This window comes from Saccopteryx leptura, chromosome 3 (genome assembly GCF_036850995.1).
Source record: "Saccopteryx leptura isolate mSacLep1 chromosome 3, mSacLep1_pri_phased_curated, whole genome shotgun sequence".
In the NCBI taxonomy this organism is placed as follows: domain Eukaryota; kingdom Metazoa; phylum Chordata; class Mammalia; order Chiroptera; family Emballonuridae; genus Saccopteryx; species Saccopteryx leptura.
Window position 1 is genome coordinate 161,496,018 of NC_089505.1, and position 19,899 is coordinate 161,515,916.

A 19,899-nucleotide genomic window follows, 5' to 3' on the forward strand; every position below is an offset into this window, starting at 1 on the left:
CCTGAAAAGCATAGCAATGGCTTTACTCACAATTTTTCCCTCTACGTACTTTTGTGAGACCTATTCTCAGTGTTAAATAATATCAAAACCAACAAAAGAAACAGATTGACAGATGAAGTTAGTAGTGCTTGCTTGGGCTTGAAGTTTACAAATTACCAACCTTCAATTGAAGATTTAGCCAATGAAATTCAGCAACAAAAAAGTCACTAATAGGCAGGTTAGTTAAAGAATTCCCCCTCCCCCTCACTTATCTTAGTTCACGGCACCCCACACAAGTTAAATAATATCAAGACCAACAAAAGAAACTGACTGACAGATGAACAAAGAAGTCACTAAGCAGGTAAGTTAAATTAGTTTTTGGTTTATTAAATAGTTATATATTACAATTATACATTTTTGTTATATTAAGTATAAATATCGTGAAATTATGGTTTTTTTCTTGAAGTGACACACCACCCGAGTTATGCTCAGTTTTTTGGCGAATTTTGACACACCAAGTTCAAAAGATTCCCCATTACTGGTATAGATGCTGCTTGCGGTTCCTCTGCAAAAGGGACTTCTCTTCTTTGCAGCAACAAAGTTGCTGACCTGGGTAAACCTTGAAGTGCACTCTTCAGTGGAGAAAAGTGTTTCCAGTTTTTATAGTTGGAAAGGAACTCATGCTTACAACTAACAAAGTCTGGGAGCAGAATGCTTTCTCATAGCATTCAGCAGAGGGTAACGGGTCTCAGGCCCATGAGACTAAAGCCATCATGCCTTTCACCCTTGGTTTGCTGCTTCCCAAGACATATGCTAGCAGGTACTGAGGGAACCACGACCTCGGGTAGGCAAGGAAAATTAAAGCTCACTTATGGGTCTTAGAAAGACATGATGGCCATCAGAACACACTATAAATGCCTACTGAAGTAGAACCCATGGAAGAATGGAAGAAACAGAAGAGAATTTTAATAAAAATATAATGGAATTATAGCACTAAAAACAAACACTTTCAGGAACTAAAATAATAATAATAATGGTTTCTTAATTAGAAATCCAAAAGAAAAAAAGAATGATTACCCTTGAGAACTAAATCAGTGGTCAGAAAAATCAGGTAGAAGAATATACCTCATAAGAAACTGCATGACTGATGCCTGAGAACAAAGTCCAGCTTGATGAGGTCACATCCAGCAGATGAAATAAAGAAGAGAAACAGAGGTGATCACAAACAATGGAGGAAAACTTCGAGAATGTAAGAAAGTCACGAGGCCTTGAATATCAAGGATGAAGAAAGTCCTATTAGGCTATAGTACCGCCGGTTAGACATGGGCATTAATTCTGGGACAGTGGAGAGTTAGAAGCAAAGACACTGTTAGGGACACCAGGGTACTGGTTCTGGACCTCCCTAACACTGAGTTTGGTTCATACACCAGAAAGCCCAACGTCTGCCTAATACTTCACATGGAAACATTAAGCACAGAAATTGTTGAAGTTCTTCCAGGGTCAGGTGAACTTCCTTTGTCATCTCGTGTCACCAATGTCTGAGTACCAACCTTAGGAACTCTGTAGCAGTCTTTTCCTTCCAGTCTATCTAAACCATTGCAGGAACCAATTTTTTTTTTTTTCAGAGACAGAGAGAGAGTCAGAGAGAGGGATAGACAGGGACAGAGAGACAGGAACGGAGAGAGATGAGAAGCATCAATCATCAGTTTTTCGTTGTGACACCTAGGTTGTTCATTGATTGCTTTCTCATATGTGCCTTGACCGCGGGCCTTCAACAGACCGAGTAACCCCTTGCTCAAGCCAGCGACCTTGGGTTCAAGCTGGTGAGCTTTGCTCAAACCAGATGAGCCCATGCCCAAGCTGGCGACCTCGGGGTCTTGAACCTGAGTCCTCCGCATCCCAGTCCAATGCTCTATCCACTGCACCATTGCCTGGTCAGGCACAGGAACCAATTTTTAAATATCATATGCACAAATTACTTTGGTGCAAATTAAATATATAAAAAAGAGATTGTATACATAGATGAGGCAAATGCATGACTGTTGGACAAAAACATTACCTTTATTTTTGAAATACATACAAAAGTAGTATGGTCATGGGTAAGAGCAGAGACTTGGGTGCCTGCCACTAGTCTTTGTATAAGTCCCTTAACCTTTTTATGTTTTGGTTTCCTATGAAGTGGAAAAAGTCAATAGCACTTGTCTCATCAGACATAAAGATTAAATGAGACAATACATGTACCACACCCAGACCTTTTTCTGGCACATAGTAAGTACTCAATAAATAATAGCATTGTTGCTGCTGAGTGGCTGTGCTTCCACTGTTTGCAACAGAAAAAGAGCGCCGTGCATTCGACTTTAACTTTGGAATTGGAAGACTTGAGTTCAAATGCTGACTTTAAATCTGAAAAGTTTTATAGCACAACCATAGTGGTTAAGCCCCTAGGTTTACAATTTTTCATATCTAAAACATATCTAATACCTCCCCTTTTCAATATCTATCCATCTATCTATCCGCCAACATCAATTGAGTATCTACTTTTATCAAATACTGTGTAATGGTTAGAACAGAAATATGAGTAAGATTGGATTCCACCTTAAGGAGCCCAGAGTCCAGTGAACAATACTCAAGAAGCTTAATTTCCTTTCACCTCAGTATTTAAGGTTCCTTTTGCTATAGGAGATGAAAAAATGACCACAAGGGTCAAGCAAGTGTTTTAGTACCACAAGTACTATGATTTAAAAAAATAAGCAACATTAATACTGTTAGTAAATGTTGGGGGAAAATGCGGTAAGCTTCTGAAATTACTATATTTTGCTATTATAAGAAAAATACTATGAAGCAGTCTGGTCACTGGGAAGTAAGACCCTGTGGATGATATGGCAGTCTTAGAACTGAGGGTACCAGAGAAAAGCAGGCCCTCATTTCTGATCGGAGAAGAGAATAAAACCTCTTGGGAAGACTGAGCTTTGTTCATAGGCTGGGCTTGCCTCTTTGAAGGATATTCTGAGAACTGAGTCTTTTGAATAAACAGCTCTCAAGCCATTACCTGAAAGGAATCACTATTACGTGATCCCTTGTCAACTATACCTACCCTCTTGTAGAGTGTTCTGCCTTGGCACATAGTGCGGTACGTTATGAGAAGCAAGTTCTTGGTATCTCTTCTTTGTCATCTCAAAAATAAAGACCTTACGCTGAAGCTTCTTAATGGGGGTGCTTATTTTGATCATCTCAACGTGAGCTGGCCCTGGGACAACCTGTTTTCAAATGTCAGTTGGCATTTAATAGCTATGACTTATAATTGTAAAGTTAAAACCTTACAGAAATTATAATGGTATCTTAACATATACTTGAAAATATATTAAGTACATCAAGACATGGGGTATCTTGAGAAAATATGTAATTATGTCATTATTAAAAATTAATCTTTTGTATTTATATATATGTATATATAGCAACACAATGTAAACCAATGATATACATTATTTAAAATTATGTATTTGGCTCATAATTAGCATAGATTTATTACAAATTCACCTGGAGGGTGGCTACAAACACACTAAGAATAATCCCGATTTCTTTTGTGTATCCATAAAAAATTGTAAAAACCAAGCAGAAATTAAACTGGAGCTAAGTGAAAATTATCCACAAAAAAGAATGCTAACATCTATCTTGTAGTAAGTTTCAACTGGATAATAAATTATGTTTTAAAATCTTTACATAAAAATTCTAATAACACCACCAACAAATCATGAAGTATAGCAACATAGTATATTTCACCTAATCACTTTTTCGACTCACAGTAAAAACCTATTGTTTATAGAAAATAAATTCACCAATCTATCCAAACATTGTTACATAAGAAGTTTTAAGAAACTGTAAATAATTCTTAATACTCTCGTTTTCATTCTCCGACTTTTCAAGACTATGTTGTATTTCTTTCAAACATGCTTCCTGATACTGTGTTTTCTAAATAAAAAAAAGAAAGATAATTAATAATGACATTCATATCAAAGGATACCCATAATATAAAATTTATATATCAGTAATTGGCTACATGACTTTTAATTTTTAAAAAGAGAGTCCTAATAGCTGATGTGTTTATAAATAACTTATCTGAGAGCTCACTTTTCTTTAAAATCCGAAATAACTAAAGCATGTATATGGTTGATATTTACTGTGATATACTTCGTTGTAATATATATTCACTTATTCCCAAATTATTACATACTAACATAACTTAATACATGGTTTTTATATAAAACTGTGACACCTAATTTCTCTAACATTTAACATGACATTTTAATACTTGTTTTTGCCATTTTCTTTGCCTAAAAATCCATATTTTATAGCATTAAAATGACTTTTGCTATCTTAAAAATGAACAGAATTCTGGTTTTGATAATATATACATTTTTAGATTTTATTTATTCATTTTTAGAGAGACAGAGAAAGAGAGAGAGAAAGGAAGGAGGAGCAGGAAGCATCAACTCCCATATGTGCCTTGACCAGGCAAGCCCAGGGTTTCAAACCGGCAACCTCAGCGTTCCAAGTCAAAGCATTATCCATTGTGCCACCACAGGTCAAGCCATAAATATTTTATTTTTAGATTCTTTCATTAATAAAAAGAACTCTTAATATTATAGGTGTTCTTTATTTGACGAAAATTAAAAACCTAATAATGTATTTTAAAAAATATTTAGCTGCATATAAATTTCCAAGTAGATCTGTTGTTCACTAGAAATATTTTAGATAGGCTGCAAATATCATTTAGCTTCCAACTAAACTGTAGGCACCTTGAGAATAAAAATCTTCTCTCTCCTTCACATTAGGTGTTCAGTAATACCTGATAACCTTCTGAAGCTGAGCAATACTTGCTGTCCCTCAGGTGAAGTAGGGTGGTGTGAAGCAATGGGCTAGGTTGAGCTACACAAAGTCATGGAATGGCTATAGTGAATCTTTCTGGAGCATCTGTTTTACTCAACAATTTGAAGGGAAAAATACTAATACAAACACACATATTGTTGGGTAGAATGCAAAATGTGCATATAAACTTTAGGACAGAGGTCCCCAAACTCTTTACACAGGGGGCCAGTTCACTGTACCTCAGACCGTTGGAGGGCCAGACTATAAAAAAAACTATGAACAAATCCCTATGCACACTGCACATATCTTATTTTAAAGTAAAAAAACAAAATGGGAACAAATACAATATTTAAAATAAAGAACAAGTAAATTTAAATCAACAAACTGACCAGTATTTCAATGGGAACTATGGGCCTGCTTTTGGCTAATGAGATGGTCAATGTCTGGTTCCTTATTTGTCACTGCTAGCTGTAACAAGTGATATGACGCACTTCCGGAGCCCTGATGTGTGCGTCCTGCGTCACCAGAAGTAGTACTGTACATGAGCGACACTGCGCTTTGCAGCACCGCCACATAGAGTGCTCCTCTCACTGACCACCAATGAAAGAGGTGCCCCTTCCGGAAGTGCGGTGGGGGCCAGATAAATGGCCTCAGGAGGCCGCATGCGGCCCGCAGACCGTAGTTTGGGGAACCCTGCTTTAGGAAACACACAAGACTCCAAATTCATTTCAGGCTTCAGGAAGGTTGGCCTGGGTTTAGCTGCTGAAGTCACCCTTGAGTGTGCTCCCCGCAGGAGAGGCTGCTACTATGGGCAGGGCACAGTGGAAGATACCAGGATACAATCAGTTATGAGGCAGGCTCTCAGTGCTTATGATTCAACTGGAGCTAAGGCATGTATACAAAAATAAATATTGAACTGCCCACTGAACTGTTTCCTGGAAGGACAGAATAAATAAATATACAGTGTGTCTGTAAAGTCATGGTGCACTTTTGACTGGTCACAGGAAAGCAACAAAAGACGATAGAAATGTGAAATCTGCACCAAATAAAAGGAAAACTCTCCCAGTTTCATACCTATTCAGTGCAGTTCGATGTGGGCTCATGCACAGATTTTTTAGGGCTCCTTCGGTAGCTATCCCATATAGCCTCTACAGCTGGGGTCCCCAAACTACGGCCCGCGGGCCATATGTGGCCCCTTGAGGCCATTTATCTGGCCCCCACCACACTTCTGGAAAGGGCACCTCTTTCATTGGTGGTCAGTGAGAGGAGCATAGTTCCCATTGAAATACTGGTCGGTTTGTTGATTTAGATTTACTTGTTCTTTATTTTAAATATTGTATTCATTCCCATTTTGTTTTTTTACTTTAAAATTAGGTATGTGCAGTGTGCATAGTGATTTGTTCATAGTTTTTTTTTTAGTCCGGCCCTCCAATGGTCTGAGGGACAGTGAACTGGCCCCCTGTGTAAAAAGTTTGGGGACCCCTGCTCTACAGACTCGTCACTGACTGATGGCCTACCAGAACGGGGTTTCTCCACCAAACTGCCAGTTTTCTTCAACTGCTTATCCCACTGAGTAATGTTATTCTTATGTGGTGGCGCTTTGTTATAAATGCACTGATATTCACGTTGCACTTTGGTCATGGATCCGAATTTACCAAGCCACAGAATACATTGAACTTTCCTCTGTACCGTCCACATCTCAACTGGCATAGCCGTGGGCTGCTGCGCTGTATACACAGTGTTACGTCATCATCTGCGCATGTGCACATGCTGCCACATCATCATCCTACAGAAACTGGGAGGGCTTTCCTTTTATTTAATGCAGATTTCACATTTCTACCATCTTTTGTTGCTTTCCTGTGACCAGTCAAAAGTGCACCATGACTTTATGGACATACTGTATTTTCCAACAATGTCTAAATCTGTGCTTACAATTCTAGATTTTTACTGCTAGAAGAATAATCAGGCTTATAAAACATCAAGTCTTAAACCTACTTACTTTGGCAGCTTTAGCCAAGTATTGGCACATTATAGCAAAACCCATCTCATCTTAGTGTACTTATTTTATTTTTTTCAGAAGTTTTAACTACACAAAAGCACACATATTTATAATATCAGCAATTTTGATGAGTAAAATAAAAAGTTTAGAAATAAAGGAAGGCCTGTGCTAAATTCAAAGTAAAAATGTTTTGTTCTGATTAAACTGCCATGGAAATTCTGATGGTGATAAAATTAATATTGCATGCCAAAAATATCTTTTAACTTTTGAACTTTTCAGGTTTTCAACATTTTAGACACTTGGGAATGAAAAATTAGTTTTCATGGAGTCTCCAGCTGCTAAAAAAAAAATAAAGCATCATTATTTTATTTGTCATTGTTAAGAAGACAGTTTTCAAGTAATTTAGTCATGACTAGTGGTAGCTGTCACAGTATTTTATGCCAGTTGGCTATTTCATGAATATTTAGGAAAAAACATAAGGAGACTAATTAAACACAGCCAATTTGGTATTCTCATTTCATGGCAGAGTGGAAAGCATCCACCTCATATGCAGATATAACAACACAGAGTATTTACTTAATGACAAATTATAACTTTCTAAAATACAATATTCATTATTAAAGACAGGTATTAAAATCTAACTTATAGTGACTGTTTAAATTGTGTTTATCTTAAAATGAAAATATCACACTAGAAAATAAATAAGTAGATTATATCTGTAACTTCCATTAAGCAGCTGTCATACAAAAGTAGTATGTAGGGAAAGGGCCTGATGGGATATTGGGGTAAATGTAATAGAAGCCACCAAGTATGAGGATAATAATTCTTTTTACTTTTTTATTATTATTGAGAGGTAGGGAGGCAGAGAGACAGACTCCTGCATGCACACCAATGAGGGATCCACCTGCAAGCCTCCCATCTGGCCATGTTCTGCCCATCTGGGACCGTTGCTCAGTTGTTCGGCAACCGAGCTATTTTAGCACTTGAGGTGAGGCCATGGAGCCATCCTCAGCACCAGGGGCCAACACACTTGAGTCAATGAGCCAAGGCTGTGGGAGGGGAAGAGAGAGAGAGAGAAGGGAGAAGGGGAGGGGGTAGAAAAGCAGATGGTTGCTGCTTCTGTGTGCCCTGATTGGGAATTGAACCCAGGACATTCATACACGGTGCTGATGCTCTACCACTGAGCCAACTGGCCAGGACCAAGAATAATAATTCTTTGGCATAATCCTGACATTTTTAATTTTTGTGATCTGTATTATTTGTTATTTATAATAGTATTAGTAAAGAAATAGCCCTGATTTTCCTTTGTACTTAAATTGTTTAAGTAAACTAATATAAACTGTTAAATGCTAATTTATTTTTTAAAATATATAAGTCATACTAATACTTACACTGTTTATTTTGCAAACAAGTTGATTCTGTTCTTCATTTTTCTTTCTAAGCTCAGTTTCCAGATCTAATATTTTAATTTGTAAAGCCCTCTCTCTAGATGAATTTTTCTCTATTTCTTCAGAAACCTGTAATTTTTATTAAAAGAGTAAAGTAACTAAATGTGCTTCTTAAAAAGTATAATTTAAAGCATTAACATAGTTTCACTATCCCTCTTTTCTCCAATCGATATCAATTGGATGCTAGACAATCTAACTAGAAAATAGTTAAGGTCATTCTAAGTTAAGAAAGCACATACAGTATAAGGATCTGCAGAATGACCTGAGATAGAAGAGGTGCGTTTGCACTGCTCTGTGACCAGTAGGTGTTTTTTCTTTTCCAAAAATCAATTTCTTCTTTGAAGTATTTATATTTACTATGGTGTCAGTAATGCTGGAACATAGAGAGTTCTCATTCAATGCTGATTATTGACTTGTATGGATACAGTTGGGGGCAGGGCAGGTGATAACTACATTTCACACACACACACACACACACACACACACACACACACACACACACACACACACACACAAGAGTTGATTTTTCATTCATTTACTTTCAAAGTGGCCTGAATTTGAGTTCTCATATTTCTCTGACTGCTTATTTAGTAGACAGTATACATCCAAGGATTCAGATATGTGGGAGTCTATTTGCAAGAATATTGGGTTGGAACCACAACAATGAGAATGCAGGCAGGATCAAGGAGCTAGTGGGAGGGACTGTCTATTAATATAACTTCAATGGATTCAGTTCTAAATTATTATAAAGTGATTTATAAACATGTCTTGTGCATAAATTCTAAGGTTCACTGTAAGTGAGGCAGGCTGCAGGATCTGAAGCTGTGGAAGAAAGAGCCTTCGGAACAAATATCTATGCCCTTGACCATGTCCCTCAGTGTAGACAATGGTGACAGTGTAGTGACAGCACTCCTCACAGGACAGGAACTACAGACAGCCCCATAATCCACTGTAGCAGGAGAGAAAAAGAGAATGTGCACCTCAGGGGACTCTGAACAGTTTTATTTTTTCCCAGGGGGTGGGGGACTGAGAGACAGACTCTTGCATGCACCCGGACTGAGATCCATCCAGCATCCCCCATCTGGGGCTGATGCTCTGCCCATCTGGGGCAATGCTCACAACTAGCTATTTTTAGCACCTGAGGCAGAGGTTCCACAGAGCCAATGAACTCAAATTAATCAAGCCATGGCTGTGGGAGGGGAAGAAAGAGAAAGAAGGAGAGAGAGAGAGACAGAAAGAGAGAGAAAGAGAAAGGGAAGGAGGAAGGGTGGAGAAGCAGATGGTCCCTTCTCCTGTGTGCCCTGACCGGAAATTGAACCCAGGACATCCACATGCAAGGCCGACACTCTACCACTGAGCAAACCAGCTAGGGCCAACTCTGAACACTTCTGAGCAGGAATCTGAGAACAACTAGCATTTCCAAAGTCCACTTAGGCTAAACCCAAGATAAATTCACTTCTTATTTTCCTCGAAAGGCTAGTGGTGCTGAGAAATTAAAATTCTACCTATGGCAGTACATTTTACTACTTGGCTTTTAATCAATGATGTGTCCTTCAATATCAGTTTAAGTTAGTTCCCAAAGTTAAAAATATGACACTTGTGATATAAGAGCCACACATATCAAGGATATCAGATTTTATCGGACTTTTGTGGAAGTGCCATTAACAGTCTTTGGAAAGACTATGGGTGGAAGAGAGGTTAGAGGGAATGATTCAGAATTTGGTGTTAAACATGTGAAGTGTGAGATGCCTCTGTTAAGTGGAGATGTCAAATAAATAGCACACTATATGAGTCTAGATTTCAGGGGAAAGAGAAGTCTGGGGTAGAGATTCATATATGAAAGTAATCAGGGTATAGTGATCTCTTCTTAGCATCATTCAAGCCTATGAGGAAACTCATCATCCCCATTTTATCAGTTAAGAAACAAAAGTTGAGCCTTACCAGGCAGTGGTGAGGAGCCACTGAGCCATTTCACCCGCAGGTGTTGTAAAGTACCAAAGGCTACAGAATTAATATTAATATTTTAGGAGGCTTGGAGAACATTTTACTAATTTGGGTTAAGGTGTACAGAGAAATGGTGAGAAAGAGTCTCTGTCCTGTGTGATTGGCATAACCAGGATGGCCCTTGGCATTGTATTGTAAATGCAAAGGGGAGGAAGATATGGATCCCCAGACATTCCACCACACCTGTGGGGAAAGGGGTGAATGACTAGCCAGGTGCAGGAAGAGAAAAGCCAAAATAAACCTTTTCTTATAGCAATGAGCCATTTGCGGGCATTTGTCCCCACCGAAACTACATCTCCTTTGTAAATGCGTGTGTGACTCTGGACAGAGAGATAGCAGATAAACACTAGATAATATAGGAAAGCCTTTAATATGTAAAGAGACATCTTTCTACCATTGTGTTGACTTGTAAATTTTGTTTTCTCCAAAATGATGTGTGGTTTGCAAATTGAACGTGGTCGTATCATGTTAAAGGACATATGACTATAACCAATAGTGGTAAGGGGCTCCTAATTGCAATTTTTGCTTCTGTACTTCCCACTTACAAAACTATAAAAACTAAGTAGAACAAAGGGCCGGCGCACTCTTTGTCAGATTTCTGTCGGAGTTCCCGCCGCTTGGCCAAGCTAGACAATAAAGCTTTAATGTGTAAACGATGGACCTTGTTCCTATATTCCATATTTCGGGTCCCTCCAAATTTGGATTAACAGTGGCAAGGTGGATAGAGCATTGGCCTGGTATGCTATGGACCCAGGTTCAAAACCCTGAGGTTGCAGGTTTGAGTGTGGGCTCACCAGCCTGATCATGGGGTTGCCGACTTGAGCGTGGGATCATAGACATGACCCCATAGTTGCTGGCTCTAGCTCAAGGTCACTGACTTGAACAAGGGGTCACGGGCTCAGTTGGAGTCTCCCGGTCAAGGCACATATGAGAAAGCAATCAATGAACATCTAAGATGCTACAATTATAAGTTGATGCTTCTCATCTCTCTCCCTTCTTGTCTGTCTGTCCCTATCTGTCCCTCTCTCTCTTCCTAAAAAGAAAGAAAAAAAGAAACTAAAATTTAGAGAAGTAATTTGTCCTGCATCAGTGTATATTGTACCAGGACACAATTCAAACAGTTCCTGTTGGACACCAAAGCCCACCTCATGTCCTTTCAAGATTACATTTTCAAATCATTTCATAAATTTACCTCTTCTCTAAGATCTTCCTGAACCATTTCTCCTCATGCCCAGGTGGCACGGCCTGGACCCTCCCTTCATAGGAGCATCTACATGCTGGAGGACGCTTATTTGTTCACATGTTATTTCCCTCCCGGTCAGTGACTTTCCTCAGAGCTAAAAGCCAGGTCTAACTCTGTTTGCATCTCAAGGATGAATACAGACACACAGCAAGACATTAACTAAATGCTAACCAAATGGATTTAACTGCCATTTAATTTTGCATGTATTTATGTATGCAGTAATATTTGCCAAAAGAAAAAAAAGAGTTGAGCTTTACTGCACACTGGAATCTAATCAAAACCAAAGTGTTCAATACTTTACACAATTGCTTTGGTTTTATTTTTTTAAAAAGGGAAGCAAAAGGGAAGAGAACTCCTCTTCAGAGTGCTTTCTATCTCCACCCTTTACCCAGCCACATCATCATTACTCTGGACCAATATATCTGTTTAGCTCCACAAGGCAAAAGTAGGTAAAAAACAAAAATGTAATTGCTCCCTTCACTCTGTCATCAGGATAAAAACAATAACTGTAGTTTCGGAGAGATGAGATATTGTCTGCTTAAAAAGAGGACTCTTTGGTAAGCTGATTAAAAAGTTTCTAAATAAAGGCCATCTGTACCTTTCGTCTTCCTTCTTCTAGAGCAGCCTCCAGCTGTCTGGCCAGGGCCGAGGACTGCGCAGACTTCTCTCTAAACTTCAGATTGCTGTGCTTAAGACATTCTTCTTGGTTTTCCAGCTTCTTTTCAAGCTCTTTATTTTCTGCATCTATCTGTTCTAATTTTCTTTTTAAATAAAACGTATTTTAAAAATGATTAGTGTGCAGAGAAAGATGCAATATTAATTTTAAGTAAATTTAATACTCACTGTTTAAGGTTTTCACACTTCAACTGAATAAGATAATTTTCCTCTTCCAGAGAAAGCTTTGTCAGAAGATTGTGATTTCCCTCAAACTAAAAGACAAAAAATTTTTTTTTTAGTTTTTTTTTTATAATCAAGTTCCAAAGAAATCTATTATATAAATTTTATTGTTGGAAAAATCATAAAAAACATGAAGGTATAAATATTATTATTACTCCTACACAGAGAAACACAAAGAAATATCACATTGTTAAAACACAAGTTCTTAAATTTCTGGTGAAGTTTAAGAAAACTATGCTGTCGCATGAAAAATCATTTAGGATGGTGATTAAAACATTCTAAAAAGTGTTTTATTGCAAAGTGATATTCATTTAATTAAGTAAATATGAAGATTTAAAAAACTGTAGAATACTTAGAATTACTCTTATAGTTTTTGTTTCATCTAAATAATGATTGATAACTGAGTATCTATAAAGTTGTAACTATGAGTAAAAACATATTTGTGAAAAGCAAATTAAATTAACAAGGAAATCAACCAAAGATACATTTGCCCATGCCAAGACAGAATGTTCTTCCCAATGCTTCAAAAGCTATATTTAAATAGTCTCAGAAGTGCCTGACCAGGCAGTGGCACAGTGCATAGAGCGTTGGACGGGGATGCGGAAGGACCCAGGTTCGAGACCCCAAGGTCGCCAGCTTGATCACGGGCTCATCTGGTTTGAGCAAAAGCTCACCAGTTTGAGCCCAAGGTCCGCTGGCTCCAGCAAGGGGTTGGTTACTCAGTCTGCTGAAGGCCCATGGTCAAGGCACATATGAGAAAGCAATCAGTGAACAATTAAGGTGTCGCAACAAAAAACTAATGATTGATGCTTTCTCATCTTTCTTTTCCTGTCTGTCTGTCCCTGTCTGACTCTCTCTCTGTCTTGTAAAATAAATAAATAAATAAATAAATAGTCTCAGAAGCTTTGAAATAGAAAAAAAAAATCTCATAATTTTAATTAGTAACTTAGGTTATCTATGTAGTTTGATATTTCCTAGAAATCTTTTCTCAGGAATTTTAATTCAATAAAGTTTTGTTTGTATGTTTTTAAAAACAGAATGCAGTGATGTCACGGAAATGGCGCCGTGAGCAGCGCGTACGACAGATCTCCCCAAAATCTCAACAAATTTATCAAGTAGAAACAGAAAAATTTATCCTCAGAGCATTCCGGAGCTCCACACACACTGAAGGCAAAAAGGCTGTTATCACTTAAATCTGAGAGATGGGACGGAGCTGAGGGTGTGGAGGAAGCTAAATACCACACGGATGTTCATTCAAGCAGAGGAGGGAGTGCGCCTGTGGTGATTCAACTCACGCATGCAACTGCCTGCCCACACTCGGGGAGGAACAGCCTGAGCGCTGCGAGCAGCCGCCCATGTGCCGTGAGAAACCTCGCGCGCGCCCTGTGCCACGGTCCGGTTGCAGAGCGAGCTCCCTTGCGCCGCGAGCGTCCCCAGCAGCCCGCGCACTGTGAGCGAGCGTCCCCAGCCACCGGCGTGCCCAGAGCACCCCATTCGCTCGTGCCCTGAACATCCCACTCGCCCACACGCCCAGAGCACCCCACTCGCCTGCACACCCAGAGTGCCCCATTCTCCCGTGCGCCCAGTGCACCCCAGCTGCCAGCGGCAAGGCAAGCGGGAAGGGCGCCAAAGCTATCTTCCCTACTCCGGAGCTTCTCTCCGTGGGCGGGGCACCTCACCCAGCCATTCAAGCTAACAATCAAGTGTTGGGGGAGGGGCGTGTGGGCAGCTTGAAATACTTTCTGGAGCACAGCTGCGGATCCAATCACTGAAATTAGCTTAACCCACGAAATCTGCGCACCCACGGGGCTCTAATTGATAAGATCTCTCTCAGTTCAGCGATCCAAGACAAGAGGCGTGATATTTTTTAGTGCCTCTCGCTAAAGGGGCAGGGGCAACTTCTGATTGACAAAGCTTCCATATTCAGGGATATACACTAACAAGAGGGACTTGGCAGATGTTAAGATCTATACAGCAAGCAGCGACTAGTGCCTCTTCTTCCCAGCCAAAACAGGCTACAAAGTGTGGAAAGCCTGGGTTGAGTGGTCCAACTGAATGCTAGGCGCTGAACAGGCCTAGAGGCTTATTGAAAGTCACCTTGACAACAATTGGCTCCCAGCCCCGCCTGATTACGCTGGAGGTTCTGACTGCCAGAGCCTTACCCAGAGCCTTGAGCTGAGTGGGGATAGAGTGGGGATTTCCCAGCTCTTTGAGCCTCTTACTCCCCAGGCAGAAGCAGTGGCAGCCTCATAGCTGGATCACCAGGCTGCTAATTCAGGAAGGGGAGACTAGGAGAGAGACTCCAGGAAAGCAAACTCTCTCATCGTTGGACCCTGCAAACGCCAACAAGCCTTGACTACCAACGAGACTAAAGCCAATTATATGACATTGCCATAGAATCCCATCAACTGTAAATCGCTACCTAAGCGTGACACAGGGGCAGAGCCTGGGATATAGAGTCACCGACCAGGAAGAGGGAGAGAAAAGAAAAAGGAAGAAGTTAACCTCTCAAAATCAAAAAAAATCCACAGACTTTATAACTTGTTCCATTTTTTCGTTGTTGTTGTTTGTTTCTTCTATCTTATTGCCTTTATTATTATTATTTCTATTTCCTCCACCTCGGTCCTTTTATTCTCTGCCCATCTTATTCTTTCCTTTTCTTGAACTACACTACCCATGAGTGTTTACCCATGAGTGTTACATTTTATTTCTTTTCTTTGTCCTTACTCTCCTTTAGGGTTACACTCCAAAACCCTTAACTCTCACTCTCTCCCTTTTGTTTTTTTTCTTTTCCTTTTTTTCTTCCTTCATTTTTCTCTTTTTCTTATTTCTCCCTTTCTATTCGTTTCTTCTTTTCTCCTTTTACTTTTCCTCCCATTCAATCCTCAATCACGAACAAATTATTTAATTTGGGACTTAAGTTTTTTTTGTTTTTTTGCTTTTGGTTTTTTTGTTTGTTTGTTTGTTTTTGTGGCATTTTGGGTACTTTTTACTTTGCTTTTTAACTCATTAGCATTCCTCCCAACCCAAGGTCTCCATTGTATTTAGTCTTTGCTCCACTTAATACAACAGATTTTTACTTATTTTTTTCTTCTTTAATTATTATTTTTTTCTCCTTTTTTCTGTTTCCCTCTTATCCCTCTCATTATATCTCTTAGTTGACCATCACTTACAAGCAAATATTTTATACTTGTCTAAGGTTTTCTCCTTTTTTTGCATTTAGTAGGTCCCTACTCCCTTTTTTGCCCCTTGAACTCTTCACCCCAAATCAGGCCCTCCGTTATAGGCAGTTTTTGTTCCATTTAGCATAATGTAACTCACAGGTCATCACGATATTTCCCTAAGGAGGGGAGAGGAGGGGAAGAGAAGAAAGAAAAAAGGGGGAAATAATAAATTATTACTGTGTGTTTTTTTTTTGTGGGGTGTTTTTCTCTTTTCCTTTTTTTTTTCTTTCGCCCCCCCCAAAATTTTTTTTTTACTTTTTATTCTTTATTAATTCTAATTAGTGCTATCAACAAGACCACCCTCAGATGCCAATAAGAAAAAGGAAATCAAATATTATGGATACAAAAGATAGAGAGGTAACACAAATAGATGTAGAAAAATCTATGGAGAAAAAATTTAACATATTGGAAACCTTGGAGCTAAATGACAGAGAATTTAAAATAGAAATCCTAAAAATACTCCGAGATATACAAGAAAACACAGAAAGGCAATTTAGGGAGCTCAGAAAACAACTCAATGAACACAAAGAATATATGTCCAAGGAAATTGAAACTATAAAAACAAATCAAACAGAGATGAAAAACTCAATTCACGAGCTGAAAAACAAGTAACAAGCTTAGCTAATAGAACAGGTTAGATAGAAGAGAGGATTAGTGAAATAGAAGACAAGCAACTTGAGGCATAACAGAGAGAAGAAGAAAGAGACTCAAAAATAATAAAAAACGAGAAAGCCCTACAGGAATTGTCTGACTCCATCAGAAAGAATAACATAAGAATAATAGGTATATCAGAGGGAGAAGAGAAAGAAAATGGAATGGAGAATATACTCAAACAAATAATAGACGAGAACTTCCCAAGCCTGTGGAAAGAACTAAAGCCTCAAATTCGAGAAGCAAACAGAACACCGAGTTTTCTTAACCCCAACAAACCTACTCCAAGGCACATCATAATGAAGATGGCACAAACCAATGACAAAGAAAAAATTCTCAAGGTGGCCAGGGAAAAGAAGAGTACAACATATAAAGGAAGGCCTATTAGATTATCATCAGATTTCTCAGCAGAAACTCTACAAGCTAGAAGAGAGTGGACCCCAATATTTAAAGCCCTGCAAGAGAGGAACTTTCAGCCACAAATACTATACCCATCAAAGCTATCCTTCAAGTACGAAGGAGATATAAAAACATTCACAAATACAGAAAAGATGAGGGAATTTATCATCAGAAAGCCCCAACTCCAAGAAATACTAAAGGGGGTTTTCCAACCAGATTCAAAGAACAAAACAAAACAAAACCATAAATAACAGCTCCACCAAGAACACAATAAAACCAAATTTATACTGTGACAACAAAAGAAAAAAAGGGGGGGAGATGATGGAGATTAACAGTAGCAAAGGACGATGAAGTGCAGAAATACTAATAAGATAGGGTACTACAATGAATATGGTAGGTACCCTTTTCATTACGTAATGGTAACCACCCTTGAAAAAACCACCACAAAAACACTTGACTTAAAAAAGGTAGCAACAGAGGAAAGAAGTATGGAATACAAACAAACAAAAACGAATGATAGAAAAACAAAAGAGAAGAATCAAACAAGATACAAAACTAACAGAAAGCAATTTATAAAATGGCAATAGGGAACCCACAAGTGTCAATAATTACACTAAATGTAAATGGATTAAACTTACCAATAAAAAGACACAGAGTAGCAGAATGGATTAAAAAAGAAAATCCAACTGTATGCTGCCTACAAGAAACACATCTAAGCAACAAGGATAAAAACAAATTCAAAGTGAAAGGCTGGAAAACAATACTCCAAGCAAACAACACCCCCAAAAAAGCAGGTGTAGCAATACTCATATCTAATAATGCTGACTACAAGACAGAAAAAGTACTCAGAGAAAAATGGTCATTTCATAATGATTAAGGGGACACTGAATCAAGAAGACATAACAATCCTTAATATATATGCACCAAACCAAGGAGCACCAAGATATATAAGACAGCTACTTATTGACCTAAAAACAAAAACGGACAAAAATACAATCATACTTGGAGACCTCAATACACTGCTGATGGCTCTAGATCGGTCATCCAAACAGAGAATCAATAAAGATATATTGGCCTTAAATGCAATACTAGAACACCTGGATATGATAGACATCCACAGGACACTTCATCCCAAAGCGACAGAGTATACATTTTTCTCTAGTGTACATGGAACATTCTCAAGAATTGACCATGTGTTGGGCCACAAACACAATATCAGCAAATTTAGAAAAACTGAAATTGTACCAAGCATATTCTCTGATCATAAAGCCTTGAAACTAGAATTCAACTGCAAAAAAGTGGGGGAAAAACCCACAAAAATGTGGAAACTAAACAACATACTTCTAAAAAATGAATGGGTCAAAGAAGAAATAAGCACAGAGATCAAAAGATATATACAGACAAATGAAAATGACAATACGACATATCAGAATCTCTGCGATGCAGCAAAAGCAGTAATAAGAGGAAAGTTCATATCACTTCAGGCCTATATGAACAAACAAGAGAGAGCCCAAGTAAACCACTTAACTTCACACCTTAAGGAACTAGAAAAAGAAGAACAAAGACAACCCAAAACCAGCCAAAGAAAGGAGATAATAAAAATCAGAGCAGAAATAAACAAAATAGAGAACAGAAAAACTATAGAAAAAATCAATAAAACAAGGAGCTGGTTCTTTGAAACGATCAACAAAATTGAGAAACCCCTGGCAAGACTCACCAAGGAAAAAAGGCACAGGACTCAAATAAATAAAATCCAAAATGAAAGAGGAGAAATCACCACAGACATCATAGATATACAAAGAATTATTGTAGAATACTATCAAAAACTATATGCCACCAAATACAACAATCTAGAAGAAATGGATAAATTCCTAGAACAATACAACCTTCCTAGACTGAGTCATGAAGAAGCAGAAAGCCTAAACAGAACAATCAGCAGGGAGGAAATAGAAAAAACTATTAAAAACCTCCCCAAAAATAAAAGTCCAGGCCCAGACGGTTATACTAGTGAATTCTATCAAACATTCAAAGAAGACTTGCTTCCTATTCTACTCAAAGTCTTCCAAAAAATTGAAGAAGAAGCAATACTTCCAAACACATTTTATGAGGCCAACATAACCCTCATACCGAAACCTGGCAAGGATGGCACAAAGAAAGAAAACTACAGACCAATATCTCTAATGAATACAGATGCTAAAATACTAAACAAAATACTGGCAAATTGAATACAACAACATATTAAAAAAATAATACATCATGATCAAGTGGGATTCATCCCAGAATCTCAAGGATAGTTCAACATACGTAAAACGGTTAACGTAATACACCATATCAACAAAACAAAGAACAAAAACCACATGATCTTATCAATAGATGCAGAAAAGGCTTTTGATAAAATACAACACAATTTTATGTTTAAGACTCAACAAAATGAGTATAGAAGGAAAATATCTCAACATGATAAAGGCCATATATGATAAACCATCAGCCAACATCATATTAAATGGCATAAAACTGAGAACTTTCCACCTTAAATCAGGAACAAGACAGGGTTGTCCACTCTCTCCACTCTTATTTAATGTGGTGCTAGAAGTTCTGGCCAGAGCAATCAGACAAGACAAAGAAAAAAAGGCATCCATATCGGAAAAGAAGTAAAAGTATCACTTTTTGCTGATGATATGATCCTATACATCGAAAACCCGAAGGACTCCACAAAAAGATTACTAGAAATAATAAACCAATACAGTAAGGTCGCAGGATACAAAATTAACATACAAAAGTCCACAGCCTTTCTATATGCCAACAATGAAATATTAGAAAACGAACTCAAAAAAATAATCCCCTTCACGATTGCAACAAAAAAAATAAAATACCTAGGAATAAACATAACAAAGAATGTAAAGGACCTATATAATGAAAACTATAAAGCATTGTTAAGAGAAATAGAAAAAGACACAATGAGGTGGAAAAATATTCCTTGTTCTTGGATAGGAAGAATAAATATAATTAAAATGGCCATATTACCCAAAGCAATATATAAATTTAATGCAATTCCCATCAAAATTCCTATGACTTTTTAAAGAAATGGAACAAAAAATCATCAGATTTATATGGAACTATAAAAACCCCCGAATAGCCAAAGCAATCCTAAGGAAAAAGAATGAAGCTGGGGGCATTACAATACCTGAC

The 19,899-nt window shown here is 38.1% G+C and overlaps 1 protein-coding gene across 12 annotated transcripts in view; it reads right to left on the reverse strand.

The window, feature by feature from the left end:
• Positions 1-475: 475 nt before the first annotated feature.
• ODF2L (outer dense fiber of sperm tails 2 like) overlaps positions 476-19,899 on the reverse strand; it is a 79,982-nt gene continuing 60,558 nt past the window's right edge. For 8 of the 12 annotated variants that reach the window (XM_066376713.1, XM_066376705.1, XM_066376707.1 and 5 more), the window contains 4 exons: positions 12,383-12,468; positions 12,138-12,300; positions 8,236-8,361; positions 476-3,948 (listed from right to left, as the gene is read on the reverse strand). In XM_066376713.1, coding sequence (XP_066232810.1) covers positions 3,820-3,948; positions 8,236-8,361; positions 12,138-12,300; positions 12,383-12,468 — 504 coding nt within the window. In that variant the 3' untranslated portion in view covers positions 476-3,819. Of the gene's footprint in view, positions 3,949-6,726; positions 7,183-7,494; positions 7,894-8,235; positions 8,362-12,137; positions 12,301-12,382; positions 12,469-19,899 lie in introns of those variants that run through there. The other 4 variants (XM_066376714.1, XM_066376708.1, XM_066376706.1 and 1 more) reach the window with 3 other exon arrangements.